This window comes from Girardinichthys multiradiatus, chromosome 3, assembly GCF_021462225.1.
Source record: "Girardinichthys multiradiatus isolate DD_20200921_A chromosome 3, DD_fGirMul_XY1, whole genome shotgun sequence".
NCBI classification, from domain to species: Eukaryota; Metazoa; Chordata; class Actinopteri; order Cyprinodontiformes; family Goodeidae; genus Girardinichthys; species Girardinichthys multiradiatus.
Window position 1 is genome coordinate 1,813,345 of NC_061796.1, and position 26,159 is coordinate 1,839,503.

The window sequence follows — 26,159 nt, forward strand, 5'->3', positions numbered from 1 at the left end:
TAAAACAAACTGTATCGAGAAAGCACAAAATGCACCAGCATTGCTTCTATCAATGATAGAAAACAATCAACAACAGCAGAGCGGGCCTAAGGTTGAAGTGGTCCTTAAGCAAAATTGATTTTGGGGCCATTTTCTTTTTAAAGTAAATTACCAGAGGCACATTTCCTTATTAAATATGTTAATTGTTGTTTAAAAATCAGGGTACTTAAAATTATAAACTTCTGCAGGATTTCACCAAAATATGAAGTTTTAAAAAAGCAAGCAAAAACAAACAAACAAAAAATCCATAGAAGTACTTGTTGCCAATAAGCCTTTCAAATTAATGTCTCTGGGGTTTTGAATGTAAATTCTGTTATAAATGGATCTTTGTTCACTCAGGCAACTAGAGTTAAGAAAGAACCAGCAAGTAATAAATAAACCAGCAATAAATAAATAAAAAGGTGGGATTCCTGTTTAGATTACCAGTCCACAGAAATACACACCGTGCACACACACATGCACATTAAGGCAGTTCAGATGACCAAAAAAACCAAACATCCATGTATTTGAACAGTTGGAGAAAGCTGGATAAAATCCACACATGCATAGGGAAAACATGCAAACTGCAGTCTGTATATTTAAATTATATTTAAATAAACTTGCTATGTTAGCTCTTTTCAGTTAACTATAGTAAAATGGCCTATAGTACTTTTCAGTTTCCACTTCACAGACAGAGGAAGAGGCTTGTGGCTCCACCTATAACTTAAGTATATAACTCAGTCAGTTAAATGGGCAAAGGATGACAACGTAAACATCATCAAGAGATAATATGTCATTTTTAGTAGTAGTTTGGAAATAGTTTTGTAATCCCTTTAAACATAAATAGTTCAAATCCCATCACTAGGGTTCCGAACCTCCCTCCCCTCTCTGGTCGCTATTGCAACGGTGCTGACGTTGAAACCAAACATACCCTTCTCATTTTGACCACGCCTCCCGGAAGCGTTAAACCAATCAGATTCTTTGCGCCGTTCAGCGGGAGAAACGGAAACGTTAGTCCAAAGTTTTAACGTGAATCTGGTTGATTTTATGCTCTTAGATGTTTTAATGTGACGTTCACCTTGTCCAGGTATGTATAAGACCTTGACTAACATAATATTTCTTCCGTTGTTAAACACTTTCAGCAACTTGTTCCGTAACGTTTTGGCTAGTTTGCTAACCTGTCGCACCAAATAAGCAGGTTCATGTAGCAGGATGGTAGTTAGCTTCTCATGATAAATGTATACATGCATTAAAAGAGCAGAAGGGCCTTGTTAGTTTAGATGATCAACACAATAAATGTTTGAAAAAAAAATCCCTAATATTAGCTGATATCATCAGGGGAAAATGCTTTACATTCATTAGAAGGATCATGTTTGTTTTTACTTGTTAGCTTTGTTACATGAAATGTACAAATAAGCAGACTGTTTATCATGCAAAAGTTGAGTACTAACAGGATAGTAAATGTGGTGACAATTTGATAAAATCACCTTTATCAGATTATCAGTTACACAGTCTAACAAGGTTTAAGATGGCTTCCAGGTCTGTGTTTATATCCGGCATTGTGGGTATTTGTCATAGGAGAAATTAAATTATCACTTGAAAAATAAATTGAATTGCAATTAGTATTAGAGAAGTTGACTTGTTTTAGTTTATCATATGAGTTAGTACAGAAGGTGACATGATTATTTGATCCCCAAGGCATTTTGTAACTTTGCCCTCATATAGTGAAAGTTATAATATAATAATATAAAGGTTTACTTTAATTAGGGGAGACAAAATATCACCTAAAAGTCTGGAAGGGAAACGATATGCATAAAAGTAAAAAATTAATTTGTGTGTTATTGAGATAAATAAGAATTTGATCCCTTAAAACACAGAGCTCTAGATACCACTGATACTCCTGATTTCACCTTGACATGTGTGCAAATCTACCCACTAAATACATTTCTAATACACTAACTTTTCCAGCATCATGTGCATGTCCAAAAAGCTCTTAAGGGCTTTCAAAGAGAAGGTAGTAGAAATGGACATGGATTGAATGGACTATAGGACCAACAGCATAAAACTTGGTGAGAAGGTAACTGGTCGTTCCATTAGTTGAAAATGGAAAATGTATAAAATTACCATAACTCACTCTCTGTCTGGAGCTCGAAACAGGATCTTGCTTAATGAGTTGAGGATGATCATAGGAAAAGTGAGCAATCAACCCACAACTACACTGGAGGAGTCTATTAATAATTTGAAATCAGTTGGGACCACAGTAACTAAAATTACCAGTATTTACATATTACACTGTAAGTAATTGTAATCCTGCTAAGAAGGTCACATTGTCCCAGGTTTGACAGTGAACATGTCAATTTCCTCAGAGAAAACTATGGGAGAGGTACTCTAGTCGGATGCCACCAAAATTGACCTTTTTGGCATACGGCCGACCCGGCATGTTGGAAGGGAGAGAAATGCTGAAGATGACCTGAATAACACTACCCCCACTATCAAAATCGACAGTGGCAGTATTATGCTTTGGGGCTGTTTTTGTCTCAACAATGCAGGATGACCTATCATTCTTAGAAGATAGCATGTAACATTAAGTCTTGGATGAGAACCTTCTTCCCTCAGCTGCAACACTGAAGGTGGGTTGTGGATGGGTCTTCCAGCATTGTGATGACCCCAAAAATGCCACCAAGGGAGCAAAGAAGTGACTAGAGACGGAGCACGTTACGGTTATGGACATGAAACTACATATCACTGGTCAGGTCATTTTTTGTATTGGAGGTTAAATACAAATGTATCTAATATACATTTGAAAAACATTTTTTGTTTTGATGTAATTAGTTTTATCTCTCTTATGAAAAACTACCATTAGAAACAAGAGACTGTTTATTTTTTTATAAGTGAGCTAAATTACAACTTCAGCAAAGGATCAAATAATTCATTCCCCTTCGGTATGTAATGATTCATGGACAATAAGTTGTATTTTTTGGGCGCGGCGCTGATGGTGTAGGGGTTAAGCGCGTGACCACATACGGAGGCTACAGTCCTCGAAGCGGCTGTCCCGGGCTTGAGTCCTGGACCCGGCGACATTTGTCGAATGTCTCCCCCTCTCTCTACCCCTCTTTCCTGCCTGCCTACTGTCAAGATAAAGGCCACTAGTGCTGAAAAAATATCTTAAAAAAAAAAAGTTGTATTTATTTTTTGTCATTCTGTCAGAGGTTTGTAAAATATCTGGATGAGTTACTAAGCCTGTTGAGTTAAATTGCAGTAATACTGAGTTAAATCTTGTTCTCAGCAAAACCATTAGGCTGACATTTTATTTCCTTTTATCGGCCCATGAAGAATGCGACGCTCAGGAGCTCCCAGTCAACTTTTGGGTAATGCTGTGAAAAAACCTCGGTTTGTGCCACCAGGAGCATCTGGCTTACATCCTGCAGCTGAATCAAAGCCTTTAGCCCCTAACCTTGGTTTGGGGAATGCTCTGGATAAGGTAAGTTTATCTCAACAGGTTGTCTGAGGTAAGGTCTCTGCTCGCCTAATTTAATAAATACATTTTCAAATATTTTCTTTTTCTTTGATTGATGTCTCGCAGGTCCAGAGAAGTCTTTCGGCACCAGTTGTGAATAAAACTGCCTGCAGCGTTCAGGCTCAAACGGGCCAGACTGCTCCAGGTTTGTCCAAGGCGCTGGCCCGTGTTCTCAGTGCAACAGAGAGTAAAGAAAATGAGGAAGAGACAAAATATGAAGACTCTACAGGAGACTGTGCAGAGGACATAAATCTATCTGGTGAGGCAACTCTTACTGATAGCAGTAGTTTGGGTTTTGTTTATTTTTAATCGTTTGCATGTTGAAAACAGATGAAAAGTATTTAGCTTGGAAATTGCCATATGATGGTATTTGTAGGGAATTATTGCCATAAAAGTAAAACGAGATGCTCTGTGGAAGCTTAATTAATTAACACCCAACCAATTAAGCCTTTATTACAGCAAAGCTGTTTAACCATCCGTGAAGTTTTCTGTTAGGTGTTTGACATTGATGCAAACCAAAATCTAAGTTAATATTTACAATCACATAAATTTGCTTTTTATATTTATAGCTGCTGTTACTTAAATGTTTATGTTGTCAGTTTGTAGTCTCTGAAGAATTGACCATATTCCTTATGTTCATGTTTTAAGAATGGATGGTTTTGGATGGATGCATGAGGATAGTTTATGCGTAGAGTAAAAAGATTTGGAATTGAAGTGAATTTCACCGCCAGAAAGACTCATTTAACTAAAACGTTTACAGTTTTATTGTTTTCTGTTTTCCGTCCTTTTTTGAGCTATATTTTTGCTGCTGCTGTTAGTATGTGATGTATCAGGAAGCAAATGAAAAAATGTTAAATAACTGGTTTCTGCAAGCATGTTACCAGCATGTTTAACTATTGTGAAGATAATTCTATTATTCACTTTACTAAAAGTGAAACGACAGACGCTGGACTTCTTGGAAATACACAGTCCTTGTTTAATTGCACAAGGAGTTCAGCGTACAAAGTACAGCACAGATAACACCCAAGCTGCAACTAACGATTATTGTGCTAATCGACTAATCTGTTGACAATGTTTTTGATTAATCGATTTAGAGACAAAGAAGGATTTTAATTTTAAATGGAAAATGTATATATTCTTGTACACATTAATTACTGCTCTGAGTGTGTTGTTCTTTCAACAAATGGCTTGTTTTAGAGTTTGTATACTCCAGATACTGATTATTTAATTACTAAATTAGTTGACAATTATTTCAATAATTGATTAACCATGATTAATTGTTTCAGCCCTAGAGGCGTATTAGACATGTCCCACCAGGTGGAGGCAATGAGGCAACATTAGATTTTCTGGAGAGATTATCTCATATCCAACCTGTGGGGTTTCCCAGAATCCCCCCGGAGGAGCAGGTGGAGGTAATTCGAGAGAGTTGGAGTATGAAATCTTTGCTTTAAGTACAGCCCTGTGATCAGTGTATACGACAGAAAGTTAAGAAAGTCCATTTTATGGTTTCTACTTGGGTATGAGCTCCCTAAAAGAGCAGAACAGCAAACGAATGTACATTTAGGGGAAAAAACATGAAAAGAAGGTTCTTTTACAAAAAAGCTTTAAAAAAAGAAGATAAATTGCAATCCTCATTTATGCTTAGAAATGCTATAGCCTTTAACTTTATATTTACAACCAAATTGATTCTCCTTGGTTAGTTTTTATCTTCTTGTGCATAGAGAATAGAATAGCATAGAAATAACCTTTTATTGTGCGTCTGTGGGGAAATTCAGGTACACCAGCAGTTATTCAAATCTTCAGTACTCAGATTGAAAGAAATGTGCAACTGACTAGGATAAAATGTACAACATGTGCACATATATTTACGTATAAAAACAGACAAACTGTGCAAACAACAGCAGGGATGTGAACACTTATTGAGTCTGTTGGAAGCAGTGATGCTTAAAAGGTCTAACAGCTGCAGGGAAGAAGGACCTGTGATAACGATTCTGTGTGCACCTAGGATGCAGCAGTCTGTCACTGAAGGAGCTCTCCAGTTCTGCAACAGCTTAATGAATGGGGTGAGAGGCATTGTCCAACAGCGATGTTATTTTTTTCAGGAGTTGTTCTGTCTCCCACTACCTGCACTGTGTCCAGGGAGCATAGGACACAGTGCTATCTAACCGCCTCCTCTCAGCTGTAGATAAGCTGCTGCCATAGAAGATGGCTGATGCCACCACAGAGTCAAAAAAGAAGAACATGATAAATCCTGAAGGCTTGTGATGTTGAAGGTTCACTAATTTTACTCGTTAGGTTGTGTGTGGACATTTGTTTGCTAATGTTACCTTTTAGGAAATCCAAATCATAAAATTCCTTTGCAGCCAGCACAAGTATTTTCCAGATCTAGATCAGTATGTGAAAGGAAAATGGCGTGTGGAAAAATATTTGTGTTCTAGGCTGTATTCCTTTTACTATTTTCTAAAACATCCATTCATCCATCTGCCATAGATTCATAGTATATTTATGTATTGATACTTTAAAAAATCTTCTAATTGTAGTGTTTTGAAATAAGCAATGTGTAGGAACCCTAGACCATAAACTCATTTTCACCGTTTCTGAAAGAAATAATTGTAAACTCTATATGAGACTGTTGGTTCTGATCCGACAAACAACAGATGAGGATTTAAGACTCGTATTCCAAATAAAGGCATGTAAGATATTAATGAAAGAGTTTGCAATATTCTGTTGACAGTATCACACTGACTTAGTCTTTTCTGACAACCCTCACAATGCAGTGTGAAGACAGTAATCTATACAATATTTTGACATCAATGAATGCAAAACAAATGCAAGAGACATTAAGAGTACTACCATTCAAATTATACGATACTAATGTTTTAGGTCCAGATAGATGTTCTGATGTACAGTGTTCAACTTTCATCAGAGTGGCGCTTTTCAATCTTAACATTGTCCCAACTGACTGACCTATTTAATATTACATTTATTTGAACCATAAGATAAGAAATATCTGTAAATGTTACCTGTTCACCATTTATATAAATGGTGAACAGGTAACAGTGTTTGGCTGCATATCTACAATTCACATACCAGTCACATAGGCTGTTAAATCTGGTTTCCTCTCATTTAACATTAATGCATCGAAGTGTTTGTCGCGTTAGAGGCATCTGTCTGCACCAACAATGCCAAATTTAGCACAAAGCCCTGCCTTATTTGTATTTCTTATGATACAGTCCTTATCCATTACTGTAAGGGCGGGCGGGATTCGCCTTGTTTGGTTCTGTTCACCGTGGATGCCTTCATCAGCCACAACAATAGCGCTTATCAACGTGGATGGGTGGAGGCTGAGGGGCAGCGGGGTTGGTGCGGTCAGTTTAGGACTACTTTGAGCATCTCCGCTGCTGAACACACGCGGCGCGCACGCGCGGTCCCGCCTGCTCGGCACTTTTTTTGCACGCGCTTTGATTTGTGGAACAGGTGTGTATTTTGGTGGATTTGAGCGCGCCTGCTGTGGGCTGGAGCGCTGCTTGTCCGGGCATGCGCAGTCCGCCCACACCCCTCCCCCCTCCCTGTAGTTAAGCCAGCACTATTCCAAATCTTCCCTCTCTATAGATAAACAGACCCTCTAACCCCGCAGCAGCCTCTAATGTTGCGTTTAAAAACACGTCCCCCTCTCTCTGTGGAAAACACAGCCCCGCATCTGCTGTCATTTTTATTTAAAGCAGATCAGAAAGTGTGACTGTGATGCTGCTGTGCTTGGTTTGGGGTTTACACAGACCGAGCTGTAAGTAGGTCGGGCTGGGCTTAAGCGGCTTAACTACGTCAGCCTAAGCTGAGAGGAATTCATCCAAAGCCCTCCGCTGGTAGGCGGGGGCCTAAACGAGGCTGGCCTAGTTAAGCCTGATTCTTATTGTGTGCAGCACAGCCAGTTTTTATTGTGCAACGTAGCTGTGAGAGAACACAGGACCAGAGTGTGAATCCATGCACTTGTTAGTCAAAGCCAAGGGTTTATCTGGAGGAGAAGAGAAGGGAAATGAGACATGAATGACTGTTAGGCCAGTGTGTGACCGGGGACCAAGAAAAAAGACAGCAAAGCAGAGTGGGGAGCTACAACTCTGAGATTGGTTTCAGAAAGACGAAAACAGTTTTAGGCCTGATTTGGTCCATCTCAGTGTGCTATGCTGTAAGATGGCCTCCAACTCTGTGTTCATGTCCAGCATGGTGGGTAAAGCTCGCTCTTCTAACTTCACCCTCTCCGAGAAGCTGGACCTCTTGAAGCTGGTCCGCCCTCACATCCGCATCTTGGAGGAGCACACCAACAAGCACGCCGTCATCGTGGACAAGAACAAGTGCTGGGACACTGTGGCCGAACAGTACAACGCTCTTGGAGGGGACAGACCCCACCGCACCGCCCAGGGCCTCAGGACCCTCTACAAGAGGCTGAAGGAGTCAGCTAAGCAGGAAGTGATGCAACGGAGACACGCCCAGCCAGAGTACAGAGGGAGCATCTCTGAGCCGACCAGGAGGATTATGGAGATGATACCTCACTTGTTTCACCATGTGCCCATCCACGAAAAGGACCAAGCACTGCGCAGGTACAGTCAAACCTACACCTCAGGGCTTGCAACACTTTCATAGAATCAGACCCATATCCTCCCATCTATCGCAACGGCGTAGAACTTATTAAAAGACAAAGAAACTTTAAAACACTAAGATTAATTTACTTCTGTTTTTATTTTTTTCTCATGAAATGTTTTCATTTGCAAGACATTAAACAATATTTTATGATCTCATTTGACCTGGAAAAATGCTCAACATCCAGAATTTGCAGAAACACCGAATCACTAATAAGATTTAGGAGATAACAGACCTTTTGATTTCTTCCATTTAATCACTTATTTATCAATATCCTCAGCAAAATAAATGTGGGTAAATGACATTACTTGTAAAACATTTTTGTTTTTAGAATATTGAGAAACAACAAACACTGAAACATTTATAGGCAGACGTCATGTTTGAGTTTGTGACAAATAAAATTTGGGACCAGGCGGATTTTTATTACTTAATATATTTATCCCTTTTTTTTGTTACACACATATTTAAAAATAGATTTATCAAGTGACAACATTTCAACAGAAATAAAGAGGACCTTTCCTGGAGTTGTCAGCATGTTCATCAGGTTTAAATGAACCGTGACTCTTTGACAAACTCATACACATAAAGCCTTAAAGTCTCACATTTACATGTAAGAAAGTAAAGATCAAACCTGTATTAAAACATCATAATTAGTGTTTTTAGCTCTCTTTTAATACTCATCTGCATCTCTTTGCTGTTTGTAGGTTAATATACAACAAGCACAATTCCCCCATAGAGCATCCTGGCAGCAGCTCCTCTCTGGCTGGACTCCAGGATTATTCGGCAGCTGTACCAAGTATTATTCACGAGGTGGTCCAGCTAGACCCTGACGAGGATGTAAAACCACCGCCAGACCTCCCTGTCGTCACCTCGCGCGCAGGTCCAGTGCTGGATGGATTTCAGGAGCAAGACGGAGAGCAGGACTTGGCCAGTGCCCATAATTACGAGGGATCCTTGTCTCCCACTTCCTCCTCCGTTAACATCGCCCTCTCTGCCTCGCCGCTGCCTTTAAGCCATGACGTCTACCAAAATGACATCTACCCCCGCCACGAGACGGATAGGTTTCGTCCTCTGCACCTGGCCAAGGAGGAGCATGAGCTGGTGTTGGCCAATCACAGGAAGGTCGCGCTGTACCTGGAGGAGAAGAGAGAGGGTCTGAAGAGGAAGCAGGAACTGGAGGAGGAGCTTTTGAGAGCCAGAATTAAAGTGGAGAAACTAAAGGCTGCCCGACTGAGACATGGGCTACCAGTTCCTCTATAACAAGAAGCATCATGCACATACTGTGGTTTGCAAATATATTCGCACCCCTTTGACTTCTTCTAGTTCCATTATCTTCTATGTATTTTATTGGGACTCTATGCGACAGACCAGCACAAAAAAGGAAAGAAAGTATGACGACCTCTTTACTTTGATAACCTTCAAGAAAATCCAGTCCATTTTTAATTGGCCTATCCCATAAAATCCTAGTAAACTACACTTAAACTTGAAGCTGTAACATGACTAAATAGGAAAAATGTAATTGGGTCTGAATACTTTTGCATGACACTGTATGTGTGTGACAGTGGATGTGACACTATGGAGATTAAAGTGCTTCTGATGAACAGTGACATCAGATGGATGCTTGAGGGCATTTCCAGAAAATGAATTACTTTTGGAAACGTAGTGCCTCATACATACCTACTGTATGTGGTTATCCTTTTGTTCTTGCAGGATATCCTGCCTCAGTTACTGTTTATGCTCGTCGCTGATGAACATTAAGACTTTTCTGTCATGCTGTGATTGCGCAAAGTGAAATACTTTTTTCCTCTGCAACTGGTATGTAGCTGTGGGTTTGTCAGGATAGTCTTTATTAGCCAAGATTATTAGGATTGCTCTTACAATATAAGTGTAAGTGGTAGGACAGTTTGGACAAATCATATTAGTTTAAAATGTATAAAATTGCCCTGTTCGTCTGGTATTTTAAGAATTAGGGAGTAATAAACATAAAAGCAGTTTATTTTTTAAGTTCTTGGAAAACTGAACAGTTTTGTATATCAGCTTTAAAAAAATGGGTCACTAAAAGAACATGTCTAAAAATGTTTTCTAAATCATAATTGTGTCACAATTGAGAAACATGTTCTGATTAGGTGGTTTAAGGTGAAAATAAGTAAAACAAAATGTGAAAGTTGGGGAATCTCTCCGGGTGCTGAGATGGAGATATATATATATATATATATATATATATATATATATAGAGAGATAGATATATATCTATCTATAGATATCTATCTATAGATATCTATCTATTTATAGATAGATATATATCTATAGATATATATATGTGAATTTGATGTTGGTTGTCCTGTAATGTTTGTATAAAAGTTTGTTCTCATCTTCCCTGATTTCTATTAAAGGACATTGATCATGTACTGGTCATTCATTTTATTGTTAAATAAATAATGTTTCCATAGATCTTAATTACAAAGTGATAATCCAAGCTATCTTTTTAATGAATGTCTAACTAATTTTCTAAGAGCAGGGCATCACTGCTGCTGTTTTGGCTTTCGTTCAAGTTCAAGAATTGGTGCAACAGTGCCCTCTATTGGTGTCTTGCTTGTTTGCGTCTTAGTTGGGTTTTTCAGCCACTTTTTTTTTTTTTTTTTGTCTCTGTCTTGTAGGAGTAAATGGAAGCCCCCGGTGGACTCATGGGTCTCCTCAAACCCCTCAACCCTCTGTAGATTCGGACTGTGTTTTTGGAGCTGCAGGCTCTGACTCTGCCTCTGGACAGGACGCTGTACGTTACTTCAGTGTGGTGTGGTGCAAAGCCAGTAAGAAGAAACATAAGCGCTGGGAGGGTGACGCTGTGCTGGTTACTAAAGGGCGAACAGTCATACTCAAAGACATGGAGGGGAAGGATATTGGAAAGGGTGAGCCTTAAGAACACTGGTATCAGTAAAGGGGCTTAATACATTTGCATGCCCCACCTTACATATATTTGAAAGCCATAAATAAGTAATATAAAGGTAAGAAGATTTTTGCAATACACTTTATATGATCTTCACAGCATGTTTGTGTACCAGGTAGTGGCTACAAGGTGTCAGAGCTGGCCTCACTGTCTGAGGGAGAGACCCTGATGATTGGAGGGAAGGAGATAGAGGTGATGGGCATTATTTCTGCAGAGGACTTTGCCAAAGGCCGTTGTTTCCAAGAGGTTCACACAGATCAAGTGGAGTTGCTCACAAAGGCTGCTTCTCCCTCTCGGCGCTTTAACTCCAAACCTTTCTGCCCCCCAACAATGCTTGGCAGAGCAGGACATCCAGAAAATAAAACTCAAGGAGAACAAACCAGCAAACCTCGTTATAACCCATTAGCTCCAGGTATGTAGGTTAAGTTATTAACTTTAAACTGCTGTCACACAGTTCCTCATACAGCCACACATGGTGACATATCCAAATGATTTTGTTGTTGGTCTAATGAAGATAATAATTGGATTTTGCGAAACATCATGTCGCACAGCCTGAGTGCCCCAAAGTGGTCAAATAATTATAGACTGAACAAATCAGATAATAGGGCCAATCTTCTGCATGCAAGCACTTATCATGCTGAGGGGAGCGAATATTTACCAGTTCTACTGGACAGGCTGCTACATGAATGCAGCAATGACCCCATAATAAGGATGTTTTATGGGGTCATTGCTGTATTTATGTAGCGCTTACAGAAATTTCTTTGCAGTGATATTTGTGGTTCATCTGGGATTTATAAGTTAAGACACCCATGCCGTGTACATTTTTGACTTGTAAAAAATGGTGGAGAATACATAAATAATGTATATTATGTATAGACAAATAATACTGGAGCATTATTTAGTTAACCTTTTCTGTGTACACTACTGAAATGCAAGGCAGATGAGTAAAAGTATGATGGGGATATTTAGTCTTTGAAGTTTGGGATTGTCATTTTAAAAACCTGTTTTCATAGGTGCACTAGTGATGCCTCGCCCACCTTCTAACCACCAGTGGCTTCATAACAAGTCAGGTCTTCCTGTGGTCGATGTGGTAATTGATCCATACCTGACCACGCACCTGCGACCCCACCAGAGGGAGGGCATCCTCTTCCTCTATGAGTGCATAATGGGTATGAGGTAGGAATGATGTTCCTTATGTAAATACCTAATAAATCTCCTCCTGAAATCCGTGAAATTAATCATTGCCCTTATCAGGAAATTTAAAGGATCATGTGCTTTAGAGCCGTAGGTCGTCACGGCGCCATCCTGGCTGATGAAATGGGGCTTGGAAAGACCCTGCAGAGTGTGACGCTGTGCTGGACGTTGCTTAAGCAGGGACCTTATGGTGGGAAAGCAGTTGCGAAGCGCGTCCTTGTGGTTACTCCAGGCAGCCTCGTGCAGAACTGGAGAGCAGAGTTTACCAAGTGGCTCGGGCGAGAACGAATCAGTGTCTTCACTGTGGATCAGGTGTGTGGACTTTAGTTTCAGACTTCAGAGACCATGACAGCGAAGTGACACTGATGGTGGTATTTCCACTCGATGAGTATCTGTACGTGGAGATGGTCGAATGGCAAGCCAGTTTTGTGTGCAAATCACATGCTTTATTACATTTGAGGTCATTCTTCCATATTTAGTGGTGTATGAATGGTTTAAGAAACTGCTCAGCGCTACTAAAGAGTCCAACTGCTTACAAAAACAGTCACTGAAAGCAGTGATCATGGATTACAAATTTCTATTCAACCTAGCATTGCTGCTTTAATCAATTTATTCAATAAACATCAATTATTGGCTCGAGTGTACTAACGCTTAATGTTCTTGTAATCTGTTTAGGACCACAGGTTCGAGGAGTTTTTGGCATCTCCTCTTCATAGTGTTCTTGTGATCAGCTATGAAATGCTGCTACGGTGTCTGGAGCAGGTACAGTACATTCATCTCATGCCACACAGCTAAACATGCAGCTTATTAACATATGAATTTACTTACAGGGGGTAGCTTTAGATAATAAACAAAATAATGTAACTGTCTTAATTGTGGAATTGTGCAAAATGGATGCATGGCTTGGATGGGTGGGATCTGCATCCTGCCTGTGGATTTTGGGGAGTTTGGCCTACCCTGGCTGGGTAGCATGGCTATCTTAGTGGAATGGCTGTGTCCTGTAAACTGTTCCCAGTGGTAACCTGGGCGTGGGGGTTGGGCTCAGTGGAGTTGGTGTGGGGGCTGCTCTTGGGCCTCTGGGGGGCCGCCAATCCGCTCAATGCGTTGCACCCAGTGCCAGTGCTGTTGGCAGTTGCTGTCTGTGGGTGGGGCTGTTTATTGCCTGTGGCCGGTGAGGGTTGTTGCATTGTGTTAATGCAATGATTTTGGGGCGGTGAGGACTGCCTCGCTGGGTCTTTGATTCTCTGGTTGTTCACTTTGTAAAGCAAATCTGCCAGGCACTGTAAGGGAACCAGACCCACCATTCTGTTTGTCTAAAGAATAAAATACAACAGAATACCTTGACCTTGGAGCTCAGCTTGAATGGTTTTGGATTGCTTCCTTGGCTCTTTTTTCACCATCTGTACTGTAAGAGCCATGTGATTAAAATAAGTAATTATTGATGTGGCAGGAGCACATGGCTTTGACACTTGGGTGGTGGGTGTGTCGAGGTGGACGTGACTGTCACTAAGGTATGAATGGGAGCCATACTGGCGCGCTGGTTTTGTATGTATGAGGAAGTGGGTGCGCTGGTGGTGGTCGTAATTTCTGTTGACCGTGACATGACCTCGTTGTATTGTTGGCACCGTTGTATGGTTTTGCCTGGTCAGTATGTGTCAGTCCTGTAAAGAGAAGTATGGCAATTAAAGTAGAATAAATTGATGGTTGCAACATACAAGAAGCGGCCTGGAGAGTATTTGAAGCACTCGTCTGACAGTCGAAATTCACCGAGTTAACCCAGTGCGGTCCTCTACAACATCGTTAGTTTGCCGCACAGTTATCGTCAACAGAAACTGACAATTTGAATGAGCGGCTTATTGGAAAGGCAAGTCTGGATTCTTCGCTTCTGCTTGGAACAGTTTGGAAACGGTAATGGCGCATGGAGCGCAGCGCAGCGTCATCAGTTATTTGAATGAGATTCCTTCACTGCAGCTCAATTTGTATGGACAAATACACACGCACTGAGTCGCGTTGTCTGAAGAGTAATTGTTAAAGACAAACAACGGAAAATGGAGTCAGCTGGATCTAAATCAAGTTACGTTGTAAGCGGTAAAGATAGAAAAAGGCGATCAAAATTAACTGTTAAAGCATTACAAAATAAAGTTGAGAAGCTTCAAAAGGATCTCAAATCAAGGGTTCATAAAATCAAAGGAGAAATAAACATTATTAAAGAGCTTATGAAAAATGAAGGAAATCTTGAGAGTGTTCAGTCTCATTGTGATGATTTAAAATTATTGCTTGAGAATGCAAAACAGCTGTATGAGTCTGTTATTCCACTGTGTCCTGTTGAAGAACAAGAAAAACAAAACACTTGGTTTTCAAGCCTGTTTAAATATAATTCTGAATTTATACAAGAAGTTGAAACATGGCTTTCAGGTGCAGGACAACTCAACAATGCAGCTTAAACAGGTGAAGAAGCTGATTTAAATCAGGTTCAATTGACCAGTTTTGAACCCTGTGTGAATAAAGAGATTAATGCACCTTTAGTTTTTCAGCATTTAGAGTGTGATGAAAATGGTGATGTTGAGGATGATGTTAAGCCAAGTGACAGTGTTTCTAATGTTGACAGCAAAAGGTCTAGAGGAAGTCGTTTATCAAGAATTACGTCCTCTGTCTTCTACATCTTCAGCTCGTGTTAAAGCAGAAGCAGATACGGCTGCATTAAAGGCACAACACAAGCTGTTGAAACAAAAACACGCTTTAGAGGAGCAGAAAGAACAGCTAAGGAGAAAGAAAGAAGAACTGGATTTGGAGATTGAAATTGCAGCCTCGATGGCTAAAGTTAAAGTGTTCCAGAGCTCTGTCTGTTCTCAAGTAATTAGTGCTGAACAGATTAGGTCTGATGGCATGAATTCATATTTTGAGCATGGAAATAAAAGATCTCAAATGTTGAATGTTGATGAAGATACATTTGTACCTACAGCAGCTGGAACTGACTGTCATAACAAAGCTCCAACTTTTCAGTCCTATTCTTATTTGGGTGCACGACCTAAAGATACAAAAGTTAAACAAAATCCAGACACATTGACTGACCAGGTGAAGATAAAAACAACACAAGTTGAAGTTCTGACTCAACAAATGTTTCATCAAATACAGCCACAACCATCACATCATAAAAATTCATTGTCAGCTGATGAAAATAAACAACTGTTAAGTGTGTTGGAAAGGCAGAATGAAATTACAAGCTTGCTTGTAAATCAACAATATTTATTTTTTCTGCCAAAATGGGACATACCAATATTTGATGGTGATCCACTCCAATTCAAGACATTCATGACAGCGATTGAACACAGCATTGAAACAAAGGCGCACATTGCCAAAGATTGCTTATACTTCTTGGAGCAGTACACTAGAGGTCAGCCTCATGACCGAGTAAGAAGTTGTGTTCATATGCCTAGTGATTCTGGATATGCTACAGCTAAATCTTTACTTCAAGAACATTTTAGTTGTTCATTGAAGATAATTGCTGCATACATGAATAAAGTCTTGTCATGGCCTGCTTTGCGCAAGCAGAAGACGTAAAGGCTTTACAAGCATTCAGCTTTTTGCTCAGGGAATGCTGTAATGTGATGGAAAACAATGGCTGTATGCATGAGATGGATGTTTCTGCCAATATGCAAACAATCATCAAAAACTGCCTTTTAAACTGCGGGACAGATGGAGAAATGATGTGTGTGATTTACAAGAGAAGTTCAAAAGAAGAGTAACTTTCAGTGACATTGTTCGGTTTGTAGAAAGGCAAGTGATGATCGCCAGTGATCCACTTTTTGGTGATGTTCAAGACTCTTTATCTAGACCAAAGAAGGATGTTGGAATTTATAAATCACAGCAGCGATTAAAGATAAAAGGAAGTAGTTTTGCTACTATTGTTGGAGATACGCAGAAGAAAGCTGACCTTGAAGTAAAAAAAGGACAGAAGACAGCTATTATAAGGAGTTGTTTATTTTGTGGAGCTGGACATTCCTTGGACACATGCCCTCTACTGGAAAAGAGGACACATGAGGAGAAATTGACATTTCTGAAAGAAAATGGGTTATGTTTTGGCTGTTTATGCACTGGGCACATCAGCAAAGATTGTAAAAGGCAACATTACTGTAAAGTGTGTAACTTTAGACATCCCACCATGTTTCATGTCTTCTCCAAAGAAAAGGAAACTGGTCCAGTCCATAAGAAGAAGGGAGTGGAGTCAACAGGTGGAAGTGCCTCCATTTCTGCTCAATCCAGTGGTCTAACTGGGGCCGGTGAGCTGTACTCTCTCTATTTTACCAGTCAGAGTGAAGTCTACAAAGAGCCAGAAGACAATAATAACATATGCTTTTTTAGATCCTGGAAGCTCTGCATCTTTCTGTACTGAAGAACTAATGAATAGATTATATTTCACTGGGAGACATACAAGCATTCTTTTACGGACGATGGGTCAAGAAATGGTGGTTGGAAGCAACATTGTGTCAAATGTGGAGATTGCTGGGCTGAATGAAGACATCTTTTGTGAATTACCTGACTTATTCACACAGAGAAGCATGCCTGTTCATTACAGCAACATCCCCCAACAAGAAGACCTCGAAAGATTGCCACATCTGAAAAATTTGAAGATAACAAATCAATTCAGGAGTTGATTTGTTCATTGGGACCAATGTGCCTAAAGCGCTGGAGCCATGGGATGTCATCCGAAGTCAAAATGGACGCCCCTACGCAGTTGATTCTTGGATGCACAGTGAATGGACCTCTTAGAGGAAACTGTGATGTCGACACAAGAGAGCTACAATCCACTGTTACTGTTAACAAGATTTCTGTATCAAAACTTGAGAACTTGTGACTCGATTTTCCTGAATGTTCTCAAGATGAACAACCTGGATGTTCCAGAGAAGATAATCAGTTCATGGAGCTGGTTACAGAATCAATTAAGTTGAAAGATGGACATTACACTATTGCTTTACCTCTGAGACACAAAGATTTGAAAATGCCCAACAATAGGAAAGTGGCTGAACAGCGTGTTTTGAATCTCAGAAGGAAGTTTACCAAAAATCATCAATTTCTTTCTGACTATACCAACTTCATGAATGATATAATTTCCAAGGGCTATGCTGAGAGAGTCTCAGTTGAAAATGTTGTGATGGGAGGGTTTGGTATATACCACACCATGGAGTATATCATCCTCATAAGAAAAAGATAAGTCGTGTTTGATTGTGGTGCAACATTTGGAGGAAAATCTTTAAACACTGAATGAACTCTTACAAGGTCCAAACCTCACCAGTTCATTGGTTGGTGTCATCACCAGATTTAGAAAGGAACCTGTTGTTATCACAGCGGACATTGAGGCTGTTTCATCAGGTCCGAGTACCACCAATTGACTCTGATCTGTTGAGATTACTCTGGTGGCCAAATGGAGAGTATGAGCAGCATCTGGTGGAGTACCGAATGGTTGCACACCTTTTTGGCGCTACATCGTCTCCAAACTGTGCATGTTTTGCACTGAGTAGGTGTGCAGAGGACAATCAACAGCTATTTACGCCAAATGTCATAGATGATGTGCTTCACAACTTTTATGTGGATGACTGTTTGGTCTCTGTGAGTACAGAAGAGGAAGCTGTGTCATTATATCAAGGACTTTTTGCTTTGTGCAGAAAAGGTGGATTTCAACTTCTCAAATGGATAAGTAACCGACGCAGTGTTCTTACTGCAATACCACAGCATGAAAGATCCATTGAGGTGAAGAACCTGGATATAATGATGATCTACCTGTGGAACGTGTGTTGGGAGTACAGTGGTATGTACAATCAGACCTGCTGAAATTTAAGATCATCCTCAAAGATAGACCTTTGACGAGACGAGGAGTCCTGTCCATCATAAGTTCCATCTACGATCCTCTTGGATTTTTGGCACCAGTTGTCTTGGTCGCAAAGGGGATTCTACAAGATCTAAGCAGAAGACATGTTGGCTGGTATGATCCTTTGCCACATGATATGGTCCAGAAGTGGAAAAACTGTCTGGAAGGACTTCATCAGCTTGAACGGTTTGGAGTTAACAGATGTCTGAAACCACAGGACTTTGGACAAGCCACGAGTTTGCAGCTTCATCATTTCAGTGATGCAAGCAAGAATGGATATGAAACAGTGAGCTACCTGTTGCAGTGTAATGCTGATGGACAAGTGCATTGTGCATTTGTAATGGGTAAAGCCCGTGTAGCTCCACTGAAACCCATGTGGTGGGGGAGCGGGGTGCGGCGGGGGTTCTTAGAGCGGGGCTGTGTGTGGAGCTTGCGCTGTGTGGGTGTGGCTTCATCGGCTTCTTGGCCGCGGAGTTCACCTGTGGGTGTTTGCCCTTGTGGGGGTGGGGATTCGTGGCGTATGGGTTCGGGGGGATGTGTTCAATATAGGTGTCCTTGTTGGGGGTGGCCCTGAGGGGAGGTTCTTGTTGGGGTTCACTTGGGGTGGGAGACTCATGGGGTTGGGATCGGAGCTCGTTGGGGGGTCGGGACTGCTCTGTTCTGGGGCGGCTCCGGTTGGCGGGTTGCTTTGGGCCATGTGGACCCCTCTTTTGTACATAGCCCCCTCTCCGGAGGTGGATGGGGGTTGTTGGGGACTGGGTTTGGGGCGGGGAGGCGGGAGCCGGGCCGGGGTCAACCGGGTCTGGGCGCTGTCTGCCTGCCTCTGCCCCAGGAGGGAAGGGGACCACCTCCTGGGTCTGGGGGCTGGTTGCCCCTAGGGGGTACCGGCACCTGGACCTGGGAGTATAGAGTATGCATGGGGAGTGTGAATGAGTGTATGACGTCCAATGTTGTTTATCCTTACGTTGGGTGTGAGTGATTTTATGTGAATGCGTGAGGGTGGGAGTGGGTGATTGTGACTGTGTGCCTGTGTTTTTTTTTTTGCGACAGGTTGGGTCTTGGACTGCTCCCTCTCCTGGATCAGCTTCCACACCGCCTGCCGATGGTTGGACTCTCTGCCCGCTGGTGTACTCGTGGTTCTCGGTGTCCAGGGCCGGGTGCTTTGGTGTGTGCTGGCTCACTGCCGGTGGCTGCTTGCCGGGGCCTGGCCCCCTGGGCTCTGTCGGGCCTCTGCTTGGGGGGTGGTGTGTCCCGGGGTCTTGGGCCTCTGGGTCCATGGCTGGATCTGCTCGGACGTGGACGGCTGCCGGCGGGGCCTGTGGGCTCGTTGCTGCGGCTCCCTGGGGCCTCTGCACTGTCGCTGCTGGGTGGTTCCCCTGGGACTCTACACTGCTCTTCCCTGGGGAGGTTGTGGTAGTCCCGGCAGTGGTTCTCCTGGGGTTCCTCTGCTTTGGGGGGCCTTTAGATGTCTGTGGCTCGGATCTCCTCAGTGTCCGTCCAGGGACCATGGGGCAGGCCTGTGGGTCCTCACACTCTCTATTGCATATTTTTGTGGAGAAACCTTGTATACAAAAGCGCGTCCACACCCATACTCACAGGTGTTAAGCTTCAGGTGTTGACAGATACACAGATGTTCTATATTGGGCTGCACTTCTCACTAAGTACATTTTACATTCAGAATTACCATGTACTATTTTGTTAAAAAAAAAAAACAGCTGCAGGTGTATAAGCAAGCAGGGTGTAATCTTTTATTCTCTTCATCCTTCTTTCTCTCCTCCACTTTCCTCCTTTTCTCCCCTTTTTCCCCCATCTCTCTCTTTTTTGAGCTTCTTTTTTCATTTTCACTTCAGTCTCCGTGTCCATAACAATTGAAATATTCCCAAAGAAGTTTATAATAAAGTTTATTTTATAAATATCAAGCAGAGCTTTAAAGCATTAGCTGTGATGCTCTGCTTGTGAAAGTAAATCTGTTGGGGAATTTCTTGGCACTCAGACAACAATTCTGAGTGATACTCTGCCGGACAGGACACGGTAAAAAAAAAAAAATACCAAACTAGCCAGTAGCATTGTTTACTTTAAATAGGCTAAATTGCTGAAAAGTTGAAGATGCCTCACAGCAATTAAGATTAAACGCTCAGTTGTAAACTTGACTATAAGGTAAAGGGTTAATAGTTACCTTTCTGGTTCCAACAAATCTGCCCATACTATTCAAGCATCATTAAATCACCTTTTCCCAATTTCATTTCCATTTATTCCCTTTATCTTTTTATTTTTAGATCCAGAAAGTGGAGTTTGGTCTCATAATTTGCGATGAGGGTCACAGACTGAAGAACAGCAGCATCAAGACATCCTCCGCCCTCAGCAGCCTCAGCTGTAATCGCAGAATCATACTTACAGGTGCGCACTTGTTTGAGTCTGAATGAAGACTTTCTGATAAGAACAACTTCTTGCAACGATTTGAGTGAAGTTTCCCTTTTTGATTTTCAAGGGACGCCAGTCCAAAATGACCTGCAGGAGTTCTACGCCATTATAGAGTTTGTTAACCCAGGAATTCTTGGTTCGACAACCGCTTATAGAAAAGTGTATGAAGAACCAATTCTACACTCCAGACAGCCATCCTGCTCTGAGGTAATACTATCCTTTCTAACGTTTATCATTATTCCTCACCACAGGGTTCCTACACAATCTGAAATTTATGGAGAAGATGGAAAAATAAAATCCAGAGTTTGGAAAATTACTTCTTCCAGGCTTTATTCCTTATCCCATTGTCTAGATGATAAACATCTGAATTTCTAAAAGTAGGTTGCTCAAAACGGTAGGCTTTGTATTTTTTATTAAGAGGATCCATCTGGTTTTCATTCATCACATCAGGTCTAAAGGTTTTCCATTTAGGGACTGCTGTCTTGCCATACTGAAAAAGCTACAGAGGCTTTTACTCCAAGGCACCTCTAAAAGGTTCATTTTAACAAGAGGAACCCTGGGACTTCAAGTCCACAAAATACTGAGCAGGGGGCAGCTTGTTAGTGTTTATCATTCCATTTATTGATATGTGCAGCCTGGGATTCATCCATCCATGCATTTAACCACCCGTTTTTTGTCCGTTATATATTCTGTTTATTCCTTCATCTGTCCATTTATTTATTTTCTACTATATCAGAAAATGGACCACAAATGGCAGAGGATATGAAAAATATGCTTCTGTTTCTAGTCTGTTTGTCAGTCCTGCTTCTGGTCTTGTCTATTTACAGAATCAGCTTTATTCTGCGTCTTCTGTTTGCCACTGCAGGAAGAGAGAGTTTTGGGGGAAGAGCGCGCTGCTGAACTCTCTCGTCTTACTGGCATGTTCATTCTGAGGCGGACGCAGGAGATTATCAACCGCTACTTGCCACCTCGTCTGGAATGGACATTGTTCTGTATGCCGTGTCCTCTGCAGCAGAAGCTCTACAAACACCTCCTCTGCCACAATGTCTTCAGAGCATGCCTTCAGGGCTTCACGCAAGGCAGCGCACACCTGGCCTGCATCACTGCGCTTAAGAAGCTCTGCAACCATCCTGGCTTGCTCCACGTCACTGTCAAGGTTATGTTTACCTATAAGTCCGAAGGGGGAGGGAAACTTGCATTTCTATGGAAACTTAATGTATTAAAGTTGTAGCTGCAACCAGTGGCTTCATGGTGTAGCATTTTAATTAGCGTTGTGTCTTGTGCATGTCATGAAATTTGGCTGAACAGTGTTGCTCTTCTTGCAGGAGAGAACAGACCGCGGATGTGTGGAGAGTTCTTTATACGAGGGTCTCGCCGATCTCTTCCCAGAATCCTATTCTTCAGCAGGATTCAACACCTCCGACTCCGGAAAACTTTTAGTTCTCTCCAACCTGCTGAGTGCCATCAGACAGCTCAGCCCTTCAGATAGGTGTGTGTAGGTTTTATCTGTGTCATCTGGACATCTGCACTGTTTACTAACATAACGTGTTCCCACAGGGTGGTCTTGGTGTCAAACTACACTCAGACTTTGGACTTGCTTCAGGACCTGTGCCTACAGGCCTGTTACACGTTCTGTCGGCTCGATGGTCAGACCCCCACGAGCCAGCGGCAGCGACTGGTTGACAGTTTCAACAGTCCCTACTCTCAGAGCTTTGTGTTTCTGCTCAGCTCAAACGCGGGCGGGGTGGGGCTTAATCTGATCGGAGCTTCCCACCTGGTGCTGTACGACATTGACTGGAACCCCGCCAATGACATTCAGGTGAGATTCAAACAGTCACAGATCAGAGTTTCTGGACTTGTTAATAACATGCAGATGATCTTAACCAATAATTCAGTTAACGGTGAAGCATATTTACAGCCACCAGATGGTGCTCTTGTTTTCAGCTGCATTCTTTGTAACTGTGTAGGCCATGGCTCGAGTATGGAGAGATGGACAGAAAAAGACGGTGCACATTTACCGTCTCCTCACTGCAGGCAAGATTGCAAAAAGTCTTCTAATCAGGCAGGATATTTGTCAAAATCCTCAATGATGTGAAGCTTTACGTGCAAATCTGTCTCTTCCTCTCAGGCACTATTGAGGAGCGTATATTTCAGAGACAGGTGTCCAAACAGGGTCTGTCGGGGACCGTGGTTGACTTGGGAAAAGCGGCAGAACACACAAGTTTCTCCACCAACGAGCTCCGAGATCTTTTCAGCCTGACGGACACACCGTGTTTGACTCATGATCTGCTGAGCTGTAGCTGCAGCACGGACGGGTCTGTCAATGGTATGCCCGACTCCCAGACTCAGAACCATACGGTTATAGTCCCTCGCAAAAATATTCACACCTCTTCAACGCTATGATGTTACAGTTGTAAACTACAAAGTATGTTATTCATTTTTTGGGGTTATGCCAACACAAAGTTGCCCATAGTCACGATGTGGAAGGAGGATCTAAGGGTTTTCACGTTTTGTTAGTGAATAACAGAAACTGCAAAGTGTGGCATGCATTTTCTTCTCTACACCTAAATCCAGAGCAACCTATTCCCTTCAAACGTCACTTGAAAACCACCTGTGTTTAATTGAAACTCTTTATAAATCCAGTTCTGTAAAGGATTAGAGGTTTGTTAGAGAACATTGATTATGAACAGCATCATGAAGACCAAGGGGCACAGCAGATAGGTCAGGGAGAAAGATGAGAACGTTAAGCAGGGTTAAACTGACAGGCTTGGCAAAGAGAGCATCAATAAGAGAGGCAGCCAAGAAGCCCTGAGTAACTCTGGAAGAGCTGCAAAGATCCACAGCTCGGGTGGGAGAATCTGATAAACTGTGGACTCCACACAGTCTGGTCAGTATGCTTTAATCCAAATAAAAAGCACTGAAGTTTGTGGTTTTAATAAATCTGGAAATGTTCAAAGAGTGTATATACTTTTCGGGAGCTGTAGGTTCACAGCTTGTTGAATGTGTTCCCTCACTCTTCGCTCTTCTTTCTCAGACATGGAGGTGGAGGAGGTGGAGCATGTTTCTGACAGGCCTTGCCAGCTCGGTCGTCAGGGCGACCGCAGGGGGGCTGCACAGAAGCATCTCAGCATGTCCAAGCTCATGCGGTGGAGACACTTCTCCGGTGACACACACTCCTTCTCAGACCCTTACCTCGATCACGCACGAAGCCACATCACCTTCGCCTTCCAGACCACCATCTCCCACACAGCCCAGTGAACACCTGACCTATCTGTTGACGGATTTCCACACACAGTATACCGGTCTAACAGTTTCCAACAGTGTTTTATTTACTGTATAAACTTCTAAATTGTCCTAAATTACTGTAACATACTGTAATAGTTCACAAAATAAATACATTTCTCAAAGAAAGTGTGTAAAACTTGATTAATCGATCATGAGAGAACATTTCTTGCTAGGGACAAAAAATAATGTTTAAAGGGTGTGTCTGATTACAGCAGGGTGTTTGTTGCATGTTTTATATCGTCTATAGATAAGATCATGCAAGAGACATTTCCTTCAGTCCATCTAGAGGAATATTTACTGCTTCACTGTGAGGATTTATGGTTTACATATCTGCAGGTCGCATAGAGAGCTAGTTTATAGTCCGGACCAATTGGCATTAAACTTGTTTTGTTCTGCGTGACCCCACGCATTAGCTTTGAGTGACTGCGGTCTTTTAAATGTGTGCCATACTGCATTCTGTTCAGTTTGTTATTTTGAATGACTGGTCTGTTCATGCCCTTCATCACAAAGCTGCTGCGTGGGAGTTACAGCATGCAGTGTGCCTGTGCAGCGTGAACGCACCCTGGAGGCATGGATGATTATGTATATCCATGTCTGTCAAATTGGCCAGTCTCTGGGACAATTTGAGTCTCTATACAGAAGTAATTATTTATATGATGGTGGGCACTGTGTGTAATTTGTTAAGCAACTGGGTTTCATAATAAATGGGTCTCTGGGAGGTTATGGATATGACACCTGTAAGTGTGTGACCTGTCGGGGATTTGTTGATGTTTTTCCTGCTTCATTCTCATCACCTTGCTGTAAATGATTTCCTCTAGGATTTAGACGATACATTTTATGTGAATTCATATTATTGTTTCTGTGTAAGATCCGAAATGAGAGCTTGAAATGTCCCGATCTGAATTATTATCGGAGATGCACCAATTAGGTTTTTCCTAGGCATTACTGATTTCCAGTTTCTTTGAGGTCTGACCTGCCGATTCTAATTTGGACCATTTCCATGTTTTTCTAAGGACTATTGAATCAAATCAAAGTGAAAAGTAAGGAATTAAAAAGGTCAGTCAGTCATTTTCTACCGCTTATTCCATAGTGGGTCACGGGGGAGCTGGTGCCTATCTCCAGCAGTCTATGGGCAAGAGGCAGGGTACACCCTGGACAGGTCGCCAGTCCATCACAGAGCAACACACAAACAACCATGCACTCACTCATTCATACACCTAAGGGCAATTTAGAGAGACCAATTAACCTAACAGGCATGTCTTTGGACTGTGGGAGGAAGCCGGAGTACCTGGTGAGAACCCACGCATGCATGGGGAGAACATGCAAACTCCATGCAGAAAGACCCCCAGCCGGGAATCGAACCCAGGACCTTCTAGCTGCAAGGCAACAGTGCTACCAACTGCGCCACTGTGCAGCCCTGGAATTAAAAAGTTGTGCATCAAAGTCCATGTTAGTTGATGCATTTATAGACTAAAAATGGTGAGTTCTTAGTTTTGATTAATTTTATCAACACGGGGACATGAAAACTTTTTTTTCGTATTTGACCTAGTGATAACCATCCAGTCAGCATAGGAAAAACTGTCCGATTTCTTGGTTCATCTCTCATTGTTGTCCCCAATATCCTTCCGAGTCATTTAGGAGCTAATTTACTAATACTGAATCAGAGTCTGAAACTTCTTTAAAGCAATTTCCATGTGTCCTTGAATACTCGCTTTCTTTTGAAGTGAAATAACAACCCACATTTCATGAGTATTACAAAGTATACATTGGTATTGTGCCAGTGTAGCACTTACGTCTCACCAATGCCATTCCTGACTCAGCAGTCTCTCTTCTCAGTATTGTTTTACATGGTCAGATATTTTTAAATGCTGCTCCTTTAACTCAGTTAAAAAACTACTGTAATGTCCTGAGGAGCACATAGCTTTATCATTTGTTTCTAAACATATACAGGTCCTTCTCAAAAAATTAGCATATTGTGATAAAGTTCATTATTTTCCATAATGTCATGATGAAAATTTAACATTCATATATTTTAGATTCATTGCACACTAACTGAAATATTTCAGGTCTTTCATTGTCTTAATATGGATGATTGTGGCATACAGCTCATGAAAACCCAAAATTCCTATCTCACAAAATTAGCATATAATTAAAAGGGTCTCTAAACGAGCTATGAACCTAATCATCTGAATCAACGAGTTAACTCTAAACACCTGCAAAAGATTCCTGAGGCCTTTAAAACTCCCAGCCTGGTTCATCACTCAAAACCCCAATCATGG

At 41.7% G+C, this 26,159-nt stretch overlaps 2 protein-coding genes across 2 annotated transcripts; both read left to right on the plus strand.

The window, feature by feature from the left end:
* The first annotated feature begins 975 nt into the window (after nt 1-975).
* On the plus strand, nt 976-24,021 carry rad54b (RAD54 homolog B). The gene is made up of 16 exons (XM_047361515.1): nt 976-1,105; nt 3,352-3,499; nt 3,602-3,794; nt 10,828-11,076; nt 11,230-11,526; nt 12,128-12,290; nt 12,395-12,620; nt 12,984-13,070; nt 20,451-20,571; nt 20,663-20,802; nt 21,461-21,751; nt 21,921-22,084; nt 22,153-22,414; nt 22,563-22,629; nt 22,724-22,921; nt 23,630-24,021. The coding sequence occupies exons 2-16, from the start codon at nt 3,353-3,355 to the stop codon at nt 23,851-23,853; spliced, it is 2,829 nt and encodes a 942-aa protein (XP_047217471.1). The 5' UTR covers nt 976-1,105; nt 3,352; the 3' UTR covers nt 23,854-24,021.
* On the plus strand, nt 5,725-10,396 carry LOC124865972 (fibrinogen silencer-binding protein). The gene is made up of 2 exons (XM_047361516.1): nt 5,725-8,130; nt 8,875-10,396. Exons 1-2 carry the CDS (start codon nt 7,724-7,726, stop codon nt 9,428-9,430), a joined length of 963 nt encoding a protein of 320 aa, XP_047217472.1. The 5' UTR covers nt 5,725-7,723; the 3' UTR covers nt 9,431-10,396.
* Nucleotides 24,022-26,159: the final 2,138 nt, after the last annotated feature.

Excerpts from the sequence above, each read along its gene's own strand:
- rad54b (XM_047361515.1), top strand. The coding sequence starts at position 3,353 with ATGCGACGCTCAGGAGCTCCCAGTCAACTTTTGGGTAATGCTGTGAAA. Across the intron at positions 20,572-20,662 it reads TCGCAGAATCATACTTACAG|GGACGCCAGTCCAAAATGAC; the intron begins GTGCGCACTTGT and ends TTGATTTTCAAG. Across the intron at positions 21,752-21,920 it reads TGCTCCACGTCACTGTCAAG|GAGAGAACAGACCGCGGATG; the intron begins GTTATGTTTACC and ends CTCTTCTTGCAG.
- LOC124865972 (XM_047361516.1), top strand. The coding sequence starts at position 7,724 with ATGGCCTCCAACTCTGTGTTCATGTCCAGCATGGTGGGTAAAGCTCGC. Across the intron at positions 8,131-8,874 it reads AAGGACCAAGCACTGCGCAG|GTTAATATACAACAAGCACA; the intron begins GTACAGTCAAAC and ends TGCTGTTTGTAG.